Source organism: Lactuca sativa, chromosome 5, assembly GCF_002870075.4.
Source record: "Lactuca sativa cultivar Salinas chromosome 5, Lsat_Salinas_v11, whole genome shotgun sequence".
Taxonomy (NCBI): domain Eukaryota; kingdom Viridiplantae; phylum Streptophyta; class Magnoliopsida; order Asterales; family Asteraceae; genus Lactuca; species Lactuca sativa.
In genome coordinates, this window is record NC_056627.2 from 18,771,146 (window position 1) to 18,790,949 (window position 19,804).

The window sequence follows — 19,804 nt, forward strand, 5'->3', positions numbered from 1 at the left end:
ATTACCAAACAGCCCCTAATATCTTAATTATGTCATAATCAGCCCTTCCACCTCATTTCCTTTTAAATTAAATCCAAGTAATTACCACGGAGCCCCTGCCTTCATAAATATTATAATCTGAGACCGAAAATTACACTTTTAACCTTCAACTTCTAAAATAATAGTAATTAACTCCTCGAGACCAACACATTGCCATATAATTATTGATTTTAGGCTACCATTCGTTCATTAATTTATTTATTTAACTAATAAATAAACGGGTGTTATAGAGTGTATGGTCAAAATGCACAACAATTGTGTGTGTGCGGCCACACACTCCTTATGGAATGTGCCGAAACGTGATTTTAAGCTATAAGAGACATCTAGGAAGGTTTCATTCTTCATGCCTTAGCCTTAAATGAAGTTTGTTGCCATTTTGGGATCTAAAAAGGGTGTGTGCGGCCACTATGAAGGTGTGCGGCCGCACACCCTTCATGAAGATGATGAACTAGAGATTTTCAAGTGTATCATCAAGTGTTCTTAGCATATAACTAGGTATAACAAGTATATACATGTTATAAAGACTTGAAAGAGGTGATTAGGCTCCAAAACTTAGTGTGTGTTCTTGGTGCTCTTGGAGATTCACACCAAAAACGTGTTTTCATGGATCTAAGTGGGGACGAAGGCTAGTTATGGTCATGTAATAGTAATCAAGGGATGAATCACTTACTTGTTTTTGGAGATTGGAGTGAAAATTTGGATGATACTTGAGAAGATTTCAAGTTCTAGCTTTGAAGAAATGGGAAAAGTGTTCAAAATGACTAAGTGTGGTATATATAGGTGAGAGTGTGTGGTTGGGATGTGTGTGCAGCCACACACACCTGTGTGTGGCTGTACACTCTAGTATGCGGCCGCACACTCCATGTGTTGGAGTGTTTGGCCCGATCTTGCTTGATATGCATTGTTTCATCCCATTTCTAGGTTCCGACCTTAATTGTACTAGGTTTAGAACACCCTATTAGACCCCAAACAGTGTTAAGAGCTAGTAAAACGAGTTTAACTTGGAGTCAATTGGTCTTACATACAAGATAGAAATTTCAGGTTGTCACACTCGTCGAGTTCATCTTCAAACTTTAGGAGATTGCTTTGGACTCGCCGAGTCTGTTCTAGCACTCGTCGAGTCCCATGAACTCCAGGTCTAAAACTAAGTCCAATGCATTGGGTCACTCTTTCTGTCCGGCTACAACCCTTCTAACACCCAACTGAGTTCTTTTGACCCTCAACAGATATGGGACTCAAAGCCTTGGACTCGTTGAGTCGATAACGCCCACACCCTAAATACTCGATTTTTGATGTACAACACTTGTCCAAATGATATATCCAAGCCCCTAAGCTCAATCTAGCACGTAAAGTTACGAACTTTACGTGCATGCATGGGACTTTTTAGTCAAAAAGGCTTTAAAATGGTTCTTTTGTTGCATGGGGCCTTCCTTGGGTGCAAAAGCAACCGAAATCTGCCTTGTGACTCTCCCCAAGTGCTAGATCTGAAAATCTTTAATTACCATATATTACCATTAAAGGATAATTACAAGATATAGGATAATCCAAATCCCTAAAATTTAGGATCTTAGGCTAATTTTGAAAATCATGGGGTTTTTCAAACCCTAGATTTCGAAATCTTGAGGCTTAAGGAAAGGATTTGAAACCCCTTTCAAATTTTCGCAAATTAGGGTATAGAAAACCTAATCTCGAAATTTCTAGCCTCCTAGGGTTTATTGGCTATAAACCCTAGTATGTCAACTTCATACAATTGTATAATACTAATTGAAAACAAGTTAACCAAAGTCTCTGATACCACTGATGGGTTTTATACAAACAATCTTATGTGTGCATGCAACCCTAGAGTTGGATCTATGTTATCACTATTAGTTATACAACATTATGAATACTTGAAGAACCCTAAAAAGCTTCTAGGAATTTCGAAATACACATAGAAGATTAGATCACATACCTCTTGTTGTTATATTGCAATAACAACTCAAATCTTCAAACCCTAAGTCTTGAAAGCAAGTACCACAAGTGTAGTACCTCTAATGGCTCACAAACACCAAGAGCAAATGGAGAGGCAATAAAGAGAGAGAGAGAGAGAGAGAGAGAGGAGGTATGAAATCGGACCTAAGAAACCTTTAGGAAGGCATGGCCGAATTCATGTGCCAAAAGGGTGTTTATATAGGTGTAGAGATTAGGGTTTTAGTCCTTATCTTTATCTAGTTGCTTGCCCACCAAGTAACAATAAGATAAGCCTTGAAAACCCTTTATCCTTTATCCTTTGGACGATTTCAAGGATATCTTATCCCTTGAATTCGTCCAACCTATATCTAGGATAACCATTACCATATTTTGTAACCATCACATAATTACAATTCAGCCCCTCTAGTTTAATTAATTACACTTGATCACTAAATTAATTCTTAATCAATTATTAACCAATATTAATTAAACAAATATGATTTCTCCTTTAATATATTATTCTTATAACATATTAATAACTCAAAATAACCTCTTTCTCTATTATTTCTCCAGTCAAGTTGCTTTGGTGAAGGCAACCCAAAAGGACCATGCACAATCGGGTCAAGTATTTGAAAAATATGGTTACGGGCTTAGACACTAATCCAACAATAGCAACCTCAGATCTGGACTTCTAACTCAAAATGGCTCCTTAACATGCCAAAATGGCCCCAAAACAACATCCAAGAAAAGATCTAGAAGCAACAAAGTCAAGGTGACAGATTGTTACCTTCAAACTGATGCTCACAACCAAAGAGTTGAATCCTCCAGCTCCTTAGTGGTCAAATCCTCCAAATCTCCCTCTTGCAAAAGCCCCAAGCTCACTTTCCTCCTCCTCTTGCTCAAATTAGGGTTTGGAATCGCTTATAGAAGTTTCTGGCCTACAAGGGGGCTGAGGAGAGGACATAAGGTCCTTTAAATAGGGTGCAAACCCTGAGATTGGGGTTTTTCTCATTCCAGCACCAACTCGTCGAGTCCAGCTTCCGACTCGGCAAGTTGGTCACTTAATTCGCGACCCAAAACCGCTCTGACTCGGCGAGTAAGCGTACCTACTCGTCGAGTCCCTTCTTGGAAATTACACTATAAACCTTTAAATCATACTTCTGAAATTCGGGATGTTACAGAAATACTTACAACTTGAAGATTTGAAGGCAAAATCGGATGATACTTGAGAGAGGAGTGATTTTCGGCCTTAAGAGAGTGAAAAGGGATGAAAGGAGGCTAAGTCCCACATATATACACATGAGTGTACGGCCAGAAGGGGGTGTATGGCCGTACACTCCTTAACAAGGGGTGTTTGGCTCGTTTGAAGGGTGTTGAACTCTTATACACTCATCCCAGGACTCAAACCTTGAATGTACTATGCTTAGAACTAGGGATGAGCAAAAGAACCAAACCGGCCGGAACTGAAACGGACTGGGGAACCGACTTTGGCCAAAATGAAGAACCGAACCGGCCCGAGGGTTCTACCGGTTCTGGTTCCGGGTCCGGTTTTTGCCGGTTTTTCGATTTTGGAACCGGCTAAATTTTGATGTATCCAACGAATAAATTTTGATGTATCCAACGACTAAATTACTTTGCGTTTTATTGGTTGGTTGTGAAGAAGTAGATGTTTAAATACTAGTAAATAATCAACATCTTCATGAACATCCATAGTTTGAATCATTGAAGCAATTGAAGATGAAAATCGATGATTAATGATGAAGAATTGAAGATCGATTGAAACTTGGAGATGGAAAGTTGGAATCGTACAAGTAGGGTACTAGCCTGGATTCTTGGCAATTACTCTTGACACATCTTCAACCAACAGTGAACCTTTTTGGAAGATCTGAATGAGATAAGGTAAGCATGTCAGTCTAGAGTCTAGACTATCATAGGTATATGACAATATTAATTAAACAAAACTACATATGGGCTATGAGAAATGTAAATTTTTGACTAGGCAAATATATATATATATATATATATATATATATATATATATATATGTTTAACTACTTGTTATATATGATATATCTAAAGCATTTTTTGTTATTGATGTTATTGCCAACGATTATTAATCAAAGTCAATGCTAACAATTGTTTTTGGAGTATTCCATACTAAGTGATCACTGTTACTTGATAGTGGTAAAAGAAGGTAAGTGTCAATTGTGGTAATATCCTGCAAAATTATTTTTGGTAACCCGTGCATATGAAGAAATAAATTTCAAGTAAAATGATTACACGATCCTTCTGTATGGCCAGTCAAAACCAAAAAACACTTGGTTTTCTATGGAAACTTCCCCTTGCATATCCAAAGATCTATTTTCATGGCTCAAACTCATTACATGAAAGAATAACCTTACTAGTCGATGCATGAATCAACCCATAAGATACATCTGTATGAAGGTAAATTAGTGCAAGTGATGAAGAGTAAGGGGTACTTACAAAGGCAAAACCTAAAGTGATAGGTTCAGAAGAGACCAAGTCATAGTCACCCGGGTACTTGCTAAGAAACATCTTGATGTACGGAATTTCATCAACAATGGCATCAGCATCACCATCTTTTGATAAAGCATGAGCATAATCCTCATATGAGTAGTATGCCCTCTTTTGATGACCTTCAAAGTGCACGTTCCTGATTGTCACTCCTCCCATAAAAGAGCCTCCATGAAAACCCACAATTCCTCCCTTTGATGCTAATTCAAATTGCTCTACTGTCAACAGTGATGTCAATGTTGCTGTGTAGCTCGTGATCAATATAAGCAAAATGAGTAACCAGATAAACATTACAAATCTTGACAGATTGCTCGACAGGGTACTAGCTTGGATTCTTGGATTCGATGATCGATGCTTGGATTCTTATTCCTTGGAGATGTCGAATTGCCGATCAATGGTAGACTAGCCTGGTAGGGGTCGTATCTTCGTGACTTGGGGAGTTGGGATCGGCGATCGTGTTTTTTTTGTCGATTGTGTTTTTTTGTTACGTCCGAAGTGTAAGGCAGAAGTTCAAGCGACAAAGCCAAATGCATGGGTTTTTTTGTATCCGGTCCGGTTCCCGGTTTTGGGCCGGTTCCAACGGCTGGTTCTTACTGGGTCCCGATTCCAAAAAATCACGAAATTATAGTATAGGTCCTGCCCCGACCGGTTCCATCGGGCGCCGGTTTCGGGACCGGTTCTGGTTCTCGGACCGGTTCCGGCCGGTTCCCCGGTCCTTTTGCTCATCCCTACTTAGAACACTCAAACAGGCTCCACACAGTGCTAAAAGATAGCGGAAACAAGTATGACTTTGATTGAATTGATCTATTGTACATGGTAGAAATTTCGGGTTGTCACGGTGATGTACAGATGATGGGTGATGGCGTCGATGGCTACTCTGATGATTATCTTACACTTATAGTAGCTGAGATAGGGTTCGTGCGATGCACAAAAAGAAATAGATAAGATGTGTGATCGTCGATTGGGTCGTAGAAGAGAGAAGACGGTGGCTGCGTAGATTTCATCGGTGGCTGCTTCATGATTGTCGACGGCTTCATGGTTGTTGTTCGTCGATAGTTAGAGAGGACAAGGGGGAAACGAGTATGGGGGGAAAGAAAAGGGGGAGGGAGGGTGAATATATATATATATATATATATATATATATATATATATATATATATATATATATATATACACTAGCCGTTTACCCGCGCCAAGCGCCGGGTGCGAAGGTGGCGGTGATGATGATGCTTAATGGTGATTCTAGTGGTTACAACTGGCTCTTTTCAATGAGTTTGTTTTTTGGTGAAAGCAGGTGTATTGTGGTGCAGAAGATGGTGCAACCATTTAATTAAAATCAAAACTATGTTGTTGATTTAACTTGTTCTTTGATTTTTTTCTATATTGTAGATTATTGAAAAGTAGATAACAAAGGTTTACAATGCTATTGAACAAAATTAATAATACAATTTTTTTAAAGACATGCTTAATGTCTTTAATAACTAACAAACATATCTTATAAGTTAATAAGAACGCAAAGTAGTGAGTTTCTCTTTCAAGTTAATGCTAAATATGAACTTTCAAAACAAAATGACTTGTAAAATAAAAACCAGATAGAATTGAATCGGATAATAATTAATTAATAAATTTGACTAAAAAATAAAAAACCATATAAAACGGTCCTAATCATATTAGCATTAGCAACAGGTTACATTAATCATATTAACAAATAACCAATAAAAAACCAAAGAAAGTAGCCCAAATCCTTTTGTTCTTCAACTCCATATCAGGATTCACACTAATACCGAGAGACTAATTTCTGAAAGTATTCTAATCCTATCAACAAAGAAATACTAAAAACCAAGCAAAGTGGACCATCATTGAAGAACCATTTTAAAAATAACTTGTTTAATAGCAATAACCTGTACAAAAGATAGCTAGCGAAACCGGAAAAAAAATACAGGAAAGAAAAATAGATGAACACAATCAAGAAATCAATTGTAAATATTATAAAGCCTCATCACCAGTGATTTAGCATTATCAACATCAGCCAAAAAATCAACCCCAATTTGAAAATCTGCACATGTAAGAAGCTTGCCAAAAAAAACTTTATCTAGTGATCATCACACATCCTAGCATAAAAGATCAGCAAGATTACAAGCAACACCCACATCAACTTAAAATTGCAAATACCATCTTCAGGGGTAAAATCGTCCAACTTTGATCAAAAGTAGGTTACACATCAGCAACTCAAGATAACATCCTCAATAAAACTCGCATCAAGGGAAAAACCGTCCAGTTTAGGCTCTAATTATAAATATTAGGCTCTAATTATAAATATAAAAGTCATACCAACATATAAAATCAAAATCATAAAACCAGTAAATTTACCCAGATTCATCTTTTCGTATTTCTCGAAGCCCCAGACCACACACACACGATTCTACTTAATAATTTACAGGCTATGCATTTAGAATTCTCAAAAGAAAAGAAACAAAATACAGAGAATATGTTTTTTTGTTTTTGATTTCATATTTAGAATTTCAGATTTAAGAGTTTGGGAATTCAAGCAAAGAACAAAAAATGTAGCTTCTTAAAGCAATAATTTTTTACCTTTGCTTGCAAGACTCAAGACAATATATTTTTGATTTTGGGCGTGATTATTGCATGTGTTTGACTCCTCGTTTTCTGATTTTTACGCGTGATGTTGAGCTGCATTTTGCCACCTTCTGCCCCTTCTATTAGCCGACGCCTCATGCCTTTCTTAAAATGAGATCAAAGATTGTGCATAAAATTAATATTCCCATAAGAGATGGACTAATTTTTATGCACCCCTCAAAGTGATGCCCTGGGCAATGGCCTAGGTCGCCAGGTCGCCCTAGGCTTGGACTAGCCCCGAATGAAATCATCAATTCTACAAATATGGACAACAATTAGGTAAAAAACAACAATGGGTGAGAATATGCTTTAGAAAACATCTCACATTAACATTTGAAGAAGAACTAAAGTAATAACATGCTAGCTGGTTATAGAATTCAGGAAGAAACAACCCAATGCATATATATATATATATATATATATATATATATATATATATATATATATATATATATATATATATATATATATATGCCATAGGATATAAGAAGAATGAATCAAGATGTAAATTTGGATAAATACTATTTGTAACCCTGGATTTATACACATACCATGTCTTTATTTTTGGTAGCTAAAAGAATATAGACGTTTCTATTATGATTAAATCTGAGAACACAGAAAACAAAAACAAAATTATTTTGAGCAAATAAGAGGATAAACAGAAAAACACATCAAATCAAAAAATATGTTTTGAGCAAATCTAAGATACCTACCAAAACGTTTCTTAATCTCGAGAATAACTTCACGTATACACTACAACCTGCAAAATTTATAGAAAAAATGCAAAAAGGTTAGAGATTTGTAACCTGGAGATAAAAATAAAGGTTTCCTTGGGTTTTTTGTGACGGTGAACGATTGTGAGCGGTGATGAATGTGTATCTCTGGCATTTTACGGTAGGTCTAGGGTTTTTAGAATGGCATGGAGAAGAAAGATCTGGAAGATGAGGAGAGTGGGATGACTTTATCATCCATCTTGAGATGGGTTTTCATGAGTATATAAGAGATGTGCTTCGTCCTTTTGGGGGAATTTAATTAAGACGATGGTGACTGGGTTGAAAGGACTGCGGTGTCGCTTCGGTGGTGCATTGATTATACGACGAAGGAAGGGTGAGCTTTTCATCTCTGTATAATCAACCCTAAGGATGAGAAAGAGATAGATGGTGACAATGGAAAATGTAAATTGTGGTGGTGCTCCGATAGTGGCAAGCATAAATCATGACAATATATTCAATAAAAAACTCACACAGGTAAAAAGAGCCCAAAAGATAGAATCGATGTACCTTCAACGTTTGTGTGTGGAGCAAAAGGTTGGTGACGATGTCGACGACAGTTGGTGGTGGAGCGGTGGTTGGTCATGGTGTTGGCTAGGGTTGAAGGTGGTGAGGGCAATAACTGAGTTTCTTGTAGATATATAGAGTGAGACGAAGAGAGATCAACCTTAGAAGTTGTGTTAATTTAGCTTATTTTTTTGACCAATTCAAGTGGTTGAAAGTCAGGTTTGACCGAATCTGGAGGAATACTAATTCAAACTTCAAAGCCCGGTTAATAAACCATCTTCAATTCTTATCTTGACTTTTTCAATTGTTGACCAAAATAAGATTATGATTTTTTAATGCATAAATTTATTGTACAAATTGTATAATGTCTTGTACCTCTTAAATTTCAGCCTTTGACCAAATATACATATTAAGGTATAATATATATATATATATATATATATATATATATATATATATATATATATATATACTTTTTAATGCAAAACTAATAAATGAATAAAAGAAAATTAAAAAAGAAATTGTTAAGGGTAAAATAGTCATTTCATGTCCATAGGGACTATCCGTGCAAGAAAAAACAAATCCAGGGACAGTCCGAGTTAAATTTTGAAAATAGAGACTAAACACGTTTTATGGGATATGCACGAGGGTCGAGGGACGACTGGTGTAATTTACCCTAAAATCTACTAACCATCAAATATAACTATCAAAACACAAAAAGTTTCGGTTTTTTTTTTTTCAAATTTTTTCGGAATAAATCGTAAATAAACAAGGCTTAATGTTGATAAATGATGATTAAACCACAAAAGGAGTAAAGATATTACCATATTATTGGGATTGTTTATTAAATCGTCTATAATCGCAGATGGGTTAAAAAAATCGCTTCTTAGAGAGAGTTTTTCAACAAAAGAAAGTGAAAAATAAAGCAAAAAAAAAATCATTTTTATACTAGCCAAGCTAGGTTCGCAGATGGGTTTATATATTCGTAGATGGACCGGTCCATCTACGAACGTACAAGTTGCTAAATCACGTTTCTGCTTTAATCACTTATACGTTCGAAGATGGGTTGCCAAAATCATAGATGGACGATTTTGGTGGCTAAAAATGTAATTTATATTTTCTTTTTTATTATTTTCCACAAAATAATTAACATTTTTTTTGTCGAATTTGCAATTTTCTCTAATTTATAACATTTTAAGAACGTATAAATTAATCGAAAGACAAAACATCATTTTTCGTATCGTTATAAGCTAAGCCAATAAACTCCCAAACACGGATCACCAATATCCGTCTCATTCCGGCCCCTTGCCATCCCTGCTTGCATCGGCAACTTCCAACTCTGAGTGCAGATTTCTCTCCACATCCGTGATACGTCCCTAACATACCAATCATCACCATCGTCAAGCCCACTGCCAACCGCTGGCTGCTTCCATTATCTCAGGTAATCTCTGATTAGTCTCGATGCCTTTGATTTCTGATTTCTAGTCAAGCCTGTTGATTTCAAATCTACTGTAAAACGTATGATTGTATAACAGTAGCAGGACGAAATGATGAACTCGTGCATATTCTAAAGCACTATGACCAAGTGATTACTATTTAGTAGAGCTTATTAATTTGAAATAGTAATTGAATTTGACCTTTTTGAATCCATCTAAAGCAAGCGTGTATGAACTATGAACAGTTAATCCAATCGGGAAAGAAAAATGTCCGAAGCGATTTCAGTAAGCGCGGCCGCGAACTCTGCAATAGCCGGCGCCGAGGATTACTTCCGGCCGTCGTCCATCATGAAACTTCCAATCACAGATATTGGCGACTCATCAACCTCCTCCTCTTCCAGTGCATACGTAACCCAGGCATTTCCATTCTCTTCTGGAAACCCTAGAATCGAACAGACGAGAGGCGTCATGCATCTCTTTCTTGACGACGCCGCTTCTTCCTCTTCCAATTTACCTGTAAGTTTTATAATTCTCATGCGTTCCGCTATCTTCTACACGCAGATGGTCTATTTTTCTTGCGCTCAATTGATTAGGGTTTTATACGGTTGTCTGTTCGATTGATTCTATTTAGTTCCTGCTTGGTATGAATGATTGGCAATCAGTTCATTAATTGTTAAGGAATGACGGATGAATCAAGTTACCTTTCAATTTGTTGGTGATTAAATCTGTTTATGTTAAAGTAATTGAGGTACTAAAGAATCTTCTTGTCTGACAACCAAAGATGAAGATCCTTGAACATGTGTGCTAATTTTAATTGACAATTGAGAATGTAGACAGAATCACAAATATGTCAAGGACTTATGACATGCATCTTTAGGGAAAGAAACTAGATATGACAACAATACAGAGTCAAAACTACTTGACTTCCAACCCTCCTTATTAGCACTAGAAAGTTACATATTTCCTCTTTTTTCAAATCATTATCAATGATCGACTTTTGATTTCTATGATGGCATTTAGGTTGGAAGAATTCCTCTTATTTGTGTTCTTGGGGTGCCAAATCACATGACATATGCAGACTTTTGTCAGTTTTGTGGTTCCTTTATTCATCACATCATGGAAATGCGCATTGTCAGGTAACCTCTCTATAATTTCTAATATCTACTAATAACCCTTTTATCACCAGGCTTTGCTAATCCTTCAATATGTTGGTTTCAGGAATGATGGAATGGAAAATCGGTATAGTATCTTAGTAAGATTTGATGATCAAAGCTCAACAGATTCATTTCACAAACATTTTAATGGAAGGCGTTTCTCATCTTTGGAGGTTTTCCTTCTTCAATTACCATAGTTATGTAAGCATATCATGCAATGCAAGTAAAAATAGTTATTCTAATTTTTGTAAATTCTGGTTTCTTTATACAGACAGAATCATGTCGTGTGCTTTTCACTGTTGATGTGCAATACACAAGCTCAATTGAACACACACAGACTTCCCCTGCAAATACAGAGCAACCCTCATGTCCAGTCTGTCTTGGTAATTTATATTATATATTATATACCAAATATCACCTGGTTTTTTGTGTATGATTTTTAGAGAGATTGAATCAATGTTCTTTTTGTAGAGAGATTGGATCAAGATATGAGTGGGATTCTAACAACAATCTGCAACCATTCATTCCATTGTTCTTGTATTTCAAAATGGACTGATTCTTCATGCCCTGTAAGTAAATTATTCTTTACAAAACATATTATTGACTATTTGATTTTAGTTTGCAATGATGATGGTGATAATGTTTGCTGTAGGTATGTCGATATTGTCAACAGCAGCCTGAAAAGTCAAAATGTTTGATTTGTCAAACATCAGAAAATGTGTGGATATGTCTTCTGTGTGGGTTTGTTGGGTGTGGGAGGTATAAAGAAGGGCATGCAATCGAACACTGGAAACAAACACAACATTGCTACTCTCAAGAACTGGAAACACAACGTGTGTGGGATTATGTTGGAGATAATTATGTTCATCGTTTAATCCAATCCAAAACAGATGGAAAATTGGTTGAGTTGAATCATCATCATCAACATACTGATGGTGATTGTGGATGTGACACTGATCCTGCATTTAGTGAAGCTCTTTTGAACAGTCGAGTTGAATCTGTATTTTTTTTTTTTTTTCTCTTCACTTTAAGCATTTGTTAACAAATGGGAAAATTTGACTCTTGTTTTGTTTACAGATTGTTAGTGAGTATAATGAGCTGCTGACTACCCAACTTGAAAACCAAAAGCTGGTGAGGTCACTGATTGGATTTAAATCATTTAATGTTTTGTTTGAGTTTTGTATTGATGTTTTGAATTTGAATGTTTGGATGGGATTGGAAGTACTATGAATCATTACTCCAGGAATTTGAAGAAGAAAATGAGAGGGAGATTTCAAGTGCTGTAAGAGATTTTATGAAGCAGAATACGAAATTGCAAAAGATGCAAGCGAAGCTGGATAAAGGTCTTAAAGAGAAGAAGTTTCTAGATGATGTATGTAACTGATTATTCCATTTCCTCCTACTGTTTCTTGGTTTTTGAATAAAAAATGAAGTAGACGTAAACTAATGGTGTGTTGATATTTGTTTTTAGATGAATGAGAATCTTTTGAGGAACAAGGAGACGTGGGAAAGCATAATAGCTAAAATTGAAGAAAGGTATGTTTGGAAAAACTTAAATAGTATTTTGTTGGGAAAGAAAAAATTAAAAAATGTTGTGACTTGGGTAGGGAGAAGGAGGCTTTGAGGGTGAAAGATGACAAGATACAAGAACTGGAGGCCCAGGTATAAGTCAACAGTGCCACCTCACCTGTTGAAAATAAGTATTGAAATTTGTATTTTGATATTTTGATTTTATTATTTTTGAATATGCAGCTTCAGGGGCTGATGGTATCTCTTGAAGAAACGAATACAGTGGATGTACAATGATCAGCATGAACCGAATAATTTGTTCTTTTTTTTTTTTATGGCATCATTTTATTGTATTCTTTGTTGATATGTAAAGTGAATTTTATATAGAATGATGCACATGAGTTTAGAGTTTGAAGTGAATGATGAATGAAAGATAACAGTGGATTTGTCATTGTCGTATTGCAACCTTGATGAATGATCAACATAGCCTCGTTGCTTGATGAATTTTTCTTTATAATTGTCAAGAGGAAATAGGAAGAAGATGAATATTGTGAATGTTAGTAAAACGTGCAAAAGAGAGGAGGAAGTTACGTAATTATCCTTGATGATATCCGATAACGATTCCTATTCAATGACGTCTACGACAGATTGGAACGGAACTCAACTTGAAATTTAAAATAAAAAAATGAATTAAAATGTTTCTATTGATTTTTTGGCTCAAATGTTGTAAAAAGTGGAAAAAGAGATCATGTGTTTGTGTCAAATCAAATCATACGGAATACCTACACGCAAGATGAATACCGAGTTCCTCATGTAGGTTTAGGGCAAATGCAAACTGAATTCCACCCAGATAGATATTCCATGAATCTAACAAAGTATCCAACACCAAGGGTATCATCATTTACAATCGTCTGAAACTCGATTCAGTCTCATCCTTCTTCTGTTAAGGTAAGCTACATCTCAATCCTCCATCTGCTTATCCAATCACCTTCAATTTTCCATTCATCCTTCCCTAACTTTATTGATTTTTCTTTAAATACTGTTTTTCTCCGATGATAAGAATTATGAACTTGAATGAGAATTCATTAATTCTTTAAGCGATTATAGTTAAAATAGATTACTGATATGAATTCAATCTGCCTACCGTAATTGAACGTAGAGTTTGTTTTTGAGATCGATAGTGCCATTTACCGGCGTTTCCAATTTTCTTTTTGATCATCAGATATCCAAAAGCTAATTGCGATAACAAACCTGATATTTCAGCTCTGTGATTTTAATTGCTTAGAAGCCTGTATGCTTTCTGAATTGTCAGTTTCTCTTCTCCCAGGTTTTCCAATAAACAAAAACATGGTTTCAATCGATAATCTCCCAGATCAGTTAGTTTGGGAGATTTTCAACAGAATCAAAAACACGAAAGACCGAAACTCCATATCTTTGACCTGCAAACGCTTCCATACTCTTGATAACGAACAAAGAAACTACATCCGCATTGGCTGTGGATTAAACCCAGCAATCAATGCTCTAACCTCTCTATGCCACAGATTCCCAAACCTAAACAAAATCGAAATCACATACTCAGGTTGGATGTCAAATTTAGGCAAACAACTAGAAGACCAAGGCCTCTCCATCCTCTCAAAAACCTGCCCTCTTTTAACCGATCTAACCCTAAGTTACTGCACATTCATCACCGACACCGGCCTCAGCTACATATCATCATGCTCAAAACTTTCATCTCTAAAACTAAACTTCACTCCAAGAATCACCGGATGTGGCATCTTCTCAATCATAGTAACCTCCAAAAACCTCAAAACCCTTCATTTAATCCGCTGTTTAAACGTCACCAATCTCGAATGGCTCGAGTGTCTCGGAAAACTCAAAACCCTCGAAGATCTTTCCATCAAAAACTGTCGCGGGATCGGTGAAGGCGCTCTTATCAAGCTCGGGCCCACTTGGGGCAACATAAAACGGTTACGCTTTGAAGTGGATGCGAATTACAGGTACATGAAGCTTTACGACCGGTTAGCAGTTGACAGGTGGCATACGCAGTGGGTCCCATGCGATAACATGGTGGAGGTTAAATTAGTCAATTGTATAATCAGCCCGGGGAGAGGTTTAGCTTGTATATTGGATAAATGCAAAAACTTGGAGAAGATCCATTTAGACATGTGTGTAGGTGTAAGAGATGATGACATCATCAGGCTCGCGGAAAATTCGAAAAATCTGCGGGGTATTTCGATCCGGGTCCCGTCTGATTTTTCAATAATGGAAAACCCGCTACGCCTCACAGACGGAAGCTTGAAAGCCATAGCTCAAAACTGTAAACTGCTTGAATCCGTGGCCTTATCGTTTTCAGATGGTGAGTTTCCTTCTTTATCCTCGTTTTCTCAAAATGGGATTTTGAATTTGGTCAAAATGTGTCGTGTGAAAGAGCTTGTTCTTGATCGGGTTTATTCATTCAACAATGTTGGGATGAAAGCTCTTTGTTTTGCTGAGAATCTTGAGATTTTAGAACTTGTGAGGTGTCAAGAGATAAGTGATGAAGGGATTGAATTTGTGGGTAGATATGGGAATTTGCGGGTGTTGAGGTTGACAAAGTGTTTGGGAGTTACGGATGATGGGTTTAAAGGGATTGTTGGATTGGGGAAATTGGAAGTTCTTGTTGTCAATGATTGTCCTCAGGTGTCTTTAAGAGGTGTGGAAGGAGCTGCTAAATATGTGTCTTTTAAGCAGGATTTGTCATGGATGTATTGACTATTATGGAATGTTGAAATTTGAATTTGATAGTTTCCTGAAAGTGTTATTATGTTGTAAATAATGACTTTGTGTCGATGTTACTTTTATACTAGGATATGTTATTTGTTGATTTATCGAATGATTTGTGCCCTTTGTGGCATGTTATTTACACGTACATTTTTTTTTTTCATTTGATTGTGAATTTACAAGCTTATGATTTTTTATGATATTTTTTATTCTTTTACCTCATTAGTTTGTGTTACAAATGAGTTAGCTTTACGGTTTGTGAAAAGGTTTTGCTCTTAAAACATGTGATATAAAAAACGTGAGATAGTCGATGATGGTTTAGAAAACATTAAAGAAACTTGGGTTGATGAAAAACTAAAATGAGTAATTGGACCCAAATCAATGTTAATTGGTTGTTTCAACTTTCCAACCCCTTTTATTCGTTTAAACCCAAACCAATGTTAATTGGTTGTTTAATTTGATAAGGTAATTAAAAAATAAGACGGAAAGAACTTGATCACAAAAATGGGGTTAGAACAATAATTTTAGATCAGTTATGTAATAAATAGGGTATTTGGCCGAACTTAAAAAACTAGTTTTTTAATTTATTTTCAGGGTATAAGTTTTTGTAAATTCAATAAAGAAAAAAGAATGAAAATTTTGATAAAAAAAAAAAGGAAAAGAAAAATATTTATTAATCGGTGTTTCCGAGTTAAAAGAAATAAAAAAGAAGTAAAATAGAAATTTTAAGTTATTGTGTTCAGAAATTTGATAATAATAATAAATAAATTAAAAAAAAAAAAAACTTCAAATTTTCATAACCCTAAATTTCTTCTCAAATCCTCCCCGATTTAAATTTTTTTTTTTTGTAACTTTCCAAAATTAGTAACGATTTACCTTGGACGCCCTTGTGAAAAACACCTTATTTTAGGAATCTATCAAGATACCCTTACCCTAACAAAACCTTATACACACATTGTACAGCGACACATTTCACAGACGCCTATCGTTGGCTCCTCAAGCTACGAGTCCTCCCTGCTCGCCGCCATTAGCCATCGCTTCCCTGTGAAGCCACCACCGGCCGGAGACAGTCGCACCCCACAGCTACACCGGAGACCTTCGACCTCTCAGCTACAGGTTCGTTTTTCGTCCATTTTTTCCTGGGTTCCATTCATATTTTTTCTTCCTGCTATCGGTCTTCCTTCTTTTACCTGCTTTATGATATTCCCTTCTTATCTGTGGTATTGAACCTATCCTTATTCCATTCTTATCAATTTGCTTATTTTGGTTCTCTGAATTTATGTCAATTGATGCATAACTCATAAAAGAGCTTTAAAATCGAAACATTTGTAATGAAATTAGTTTAGCTTTGAATGTGAAATCGGATTTGATTTTGAATGAATATTGGTCTGTTTGATCTAAAATGTCTAATTGTGTATGTTTTTGTGCTTCAATTAGCAATTGAACCTAGGTTTATACGTTAAACCTGTAACAGTAGCACCCACTTTTTCTGTTCAATTCTGCTATTCTCAAGCTTGGGATAATCATAAATTTATGGTTTAAAAAAACTGTTAGTTATCATATAAGCAGTTTTTTGCCCTGTTTTTGAAGGCGGCGGACATCGTTCTTTGATCATACACAATCCATCCCGATGAGTTCGGTTTTCAATTTGAGCAACCCCATTTTTCCTACAATCGATCATCGCCACCATTGTTTTCCCAATGTGAAGCCCCAATTTGCATTTTCTAGAAGCTCGATTCATCTCTCAAATTCTCGTATAACCGAGGTTCGAGCACAACTAACAGACACTATACCAGTAGCAGCGAAATCGATTAGCAAAGATGAGGTGATGAAGGCTGAAAAACAAGTGATAGTTGGTACATATGGCAGAGCTCCTCTAGTGCTTACAAGTGGCAAAGGGTGTAAATTGTATGATATTGAAGGTCGCGAGTATCTTGACCTAACCTCAGGTATCGCTGTTAATGCTTTGGGCCATGGAGATCCCGATTGGGTCAAAGCTGTCACCGATCAAGCTAACCTACTTGCCCACGTTAGCAATATCTATTACTCCCTTCCTCAGGTTCGATTCCATATATACTTTTCTGTTTGATTCAAAAATAGAAATTAATTGCATTTTTACTCACAGGTGAATCTCGCTGAACGTCTTGTAGCAAGTTCATTTGCAGATCGAGTTTTTTTCAGTAATTCAGGAACAGAAGCAAATGAAGCTGCCATAAAATTTGCAAGAAAGTTTCAAAGATTTTCACATCCTAACAAGACAGATCCAGCTACTGAATTCATCTCCTTCAGTAACAGCTTCCATGGAAGGACAATTGGTTCGCTTGCTTTGACTAGCAAGGAGCATTACAGAACACCTTTTGAGCCTGTGATGCCTGGTGTAACTTTCTTGAACTATGGAGACATTAAAGCTGCTCAAGAACTAATCTCCAGTGGCAAAATTGCTGCTGTATTTGTTGAACCTATTCAAGGGGAAGGTGGAATATACAGTGCTACAAAAGATTTCTTGCAAGCTTTGCGTGTTGCTTGTGACAAATCTGGATCTTTACTTGTTTATGATGAGGTAATAAATAACATCCTATTAATGCTATAATAAGTATCTTAGTTTTGGTAATTTGGATACCAATAAAAAATAATTTGTTAAATTCAGGTTCAATGTGGGTTGGGTCGAACTGGGTATCTGTGGGCACACGAAGCTTATAGTGTAACCCCGGATATAATGACTCTTGCGAAGCCTCTAGCTGGAGGTTTACCAATAGGAGCTACACTTGTGACTGAAAAAGTAAATTCTGCAATCAACAATGGGGACCACGGAAGCACGTTTGCAGGTGGGCCCCTCGTGTGTGCTGCTGCAATTGCTGTGTTTGATAAAATATCGGACCCGAGGTTTCTGGGGAGTGTTATAAAAAAAGGAAATTACTTGAAAGAAATACTGGAGGAAAAAGTCGGAGGAAATAGTCATGTGAAAGAGATACGAGGGTTTGGTCTTATTGTTGGGATTGAGTTGGATGTTTCTGCCTCAAAGCTTGTTGATGCGTGTCGTGAGTCGGGTCTTTTGATATTGACAGCTGGCAAAGGAGACGTTGTTAGACTCGTGCCACCGTTGATCATCTCTGAGGATGAACTTGATTGTGCGGTTGAGATCATATACCAGTGTCTGCATGTTCTTGATGAAAAAGTTTCCAATTAGGAACGCAATCGATTAGGTTTTTTTTTTTTAATTACATTATGATGGGGACACTTTTGTCATTTCAAATGTTTGCTATGCAAAGTGTTGTAGAGTGGTATGAAAAATGTCTTTCAAGCAATATTTGCCCTGGATAGTTTTGTGGACAGTTACTATATGAATGTTAGTTGTAGTTTTATTGAATGATTTGTAGTGTATGATTCATCTACCCTTTGGATGTATCTGCGTGTTCGATCAAATCATCAATCTAGCAAATTCATCTAATAGATCCATAAATTCTTCAATCAAAACTTGATCCATACATTCACACAATTAGGGGTGGTAAATCTTGCACCTGTGTCGTGTTTTTAGCCAACATGAAAAAAAGATTATATTAAAGAAACATGGCACCTCGTTGTGTTTTGCTTTAATAACATGCAAATGATTAAAATTAAAACACGATAAAAACAACCAATACAACAAACGTAAAAAAAGATAAAATAAAACAAACTTTTAGTTTATTTAATTTATAATTCTTAATACAAAACACAACAAACACATGTTAATATCATGTTGATCTCTAAATATAAACACGACATAATATGACACGACATTAAGCTTTTACACATGATACGAACACAAATTCAAAAAAAAAACCGTCCCAATTTCATATCATGTTAGTGTAATGTATTGACATCCTACCTACAGACGATCCATCTAACCATCTAGCTGATCCATCTATTCTTATATAATTGATGCATCCATATATCCATCAATCAATCTGATCAATGTTGTTTAATGGCAAAGAAGCAATTTAGTTTATCAGTCATTCCTCCTGAGCAATTGGAGTTGGCTAACATGCATGGACTTAATTGCTTTCCATTATTGGTTTTGGTATGGGCCAAGTAGAATAAAAAACGATTGGATGTATTGTGCTATAGAGTCATGCAACTATATATACTCCATGCTATTGATTGGCCAATTCGGTTATATATATATATATATATATATATATATATATATATATATATATATATATATATATATATATATATATATATATATATATATATATATATATATATATATATATATATATATATATATATATATATATATATATATGAAAAAATGAATATACAATATACATTATAGTTCCACCTAAGCTTAGGTACTAAACCTCATGAAACTACGTCGTTTTATTAGTTAAAGATTTTCCTATAGAAAAAAAATACTAAAGTGATTTCCTAACAAATCGTATCCTTTCTAAAATATTACGTGATTTTCTGGAAATAGTTTTTTTTTTCCAAAAGATTTTCTTCTCATTATTGATTGTTGGGTACA

At 35.8% G+C, this 19,804-nt stretch overlaps 3 protein-coding genes and 1 long non-coding RNA gene across 4 annotated transcripts; 3 read left to right on the forward strand and 1 right to left on the reverse strand.

The window, feature by feature from the left end:
* Positions 1–7,712: 7,712 nt before the first annotated feature.
* LOC111910524 (uncharacterized) lies at positions 7,713–8,734 on the reverse strand. Its single transcript, XR_002856558.3, has 3 exons — positions 8,442–8,734; positions 7,875–7,921; positions 7,713–7,767 (listed from the first exon to the last, which is right to left on the reverse strand). It is a non-coding gene; the product is annotated as an uncharacterized LOC111910524 (long non-coding RNA).
* Positions 8,735–9,671: 937 nt separating this feature from the next.
* Positions 9,672–13,037, forward strand: LOC111910549 (BRAP2 RING ZnF UBP domain-containing protein 2). The gene is made up of 12 exons (XM_023906385.3): positions 9,672–9,879; positions 10,120–10,390; positions 10,895–11,010; positions 11,093–11,201; positions 11,300–11,411; positions 11,500–11,597; positions 11,681–12,028; positions 12,106–12,159; positions 12,251–12,400; positions 12,500–12,564; positions 12,636–12,690; positions 12,781–13,037. Exons 2-12 carry the CDS (start codon positions 10,142–10,144, stop codon positions 12,832–12,834), a joined length of 1,410 nt encoding a protein of 469 aa, XP_023762153.1. The 5' UTR covers positions 9,672–9,879; positions 10,120–10,141; the 3' UTR covers positions 12,835–13,037.
* A 126-nt stretch (positions 13,038–13,163) lies between these two features.
* LOC111910550 (F-box/LRR-repeat protein 14) lies at positions 13,164–15,457 on the forward strand. The gene is made up of 2 exons (XM_023906386.2): positions 13,164–13,485; positions 13,865–15,457. Exon 2 carries the CDS (start codon positions 13,885–13,887, stop codon positions 15,286–15,288), a length of 1,404 nt encoding a protein of 467 aa, XP_023762154.1. The 5' UTR covers positions 13,164–13,485; positions 13,865–13,884; the 3' UTR covers positions 15,289–15,457.
* Positions 15,458–16,225: 768 nt separating this feature from the next.
* Positions 16,226–18,664, forward strand: LOC111910551 (acetylornithine aminotransferase, chloroplastic/mitochondrial). The gene is made up of 4 exons (XM_023906387.3): positions 16,226–16,413; positions 16,888–17,356; positions 17,423–17,857; positions 17,945–18,664. The coding sequence occupies exons 2-4, from the start codon at positions 16,928–16,930 to the stop codon at positions 18,482–18,484; spliced, it is 1,404 nt and encodes a 467-aa protein (XP_023762155.1). The 5' UTR covers positions 16,226–16,413; positions 16,888–16,927; the 3' UTR covers positions 18,485–18,664.
* Positions 18,665–19,804: the final 1,140 nt, after the last annotated feature.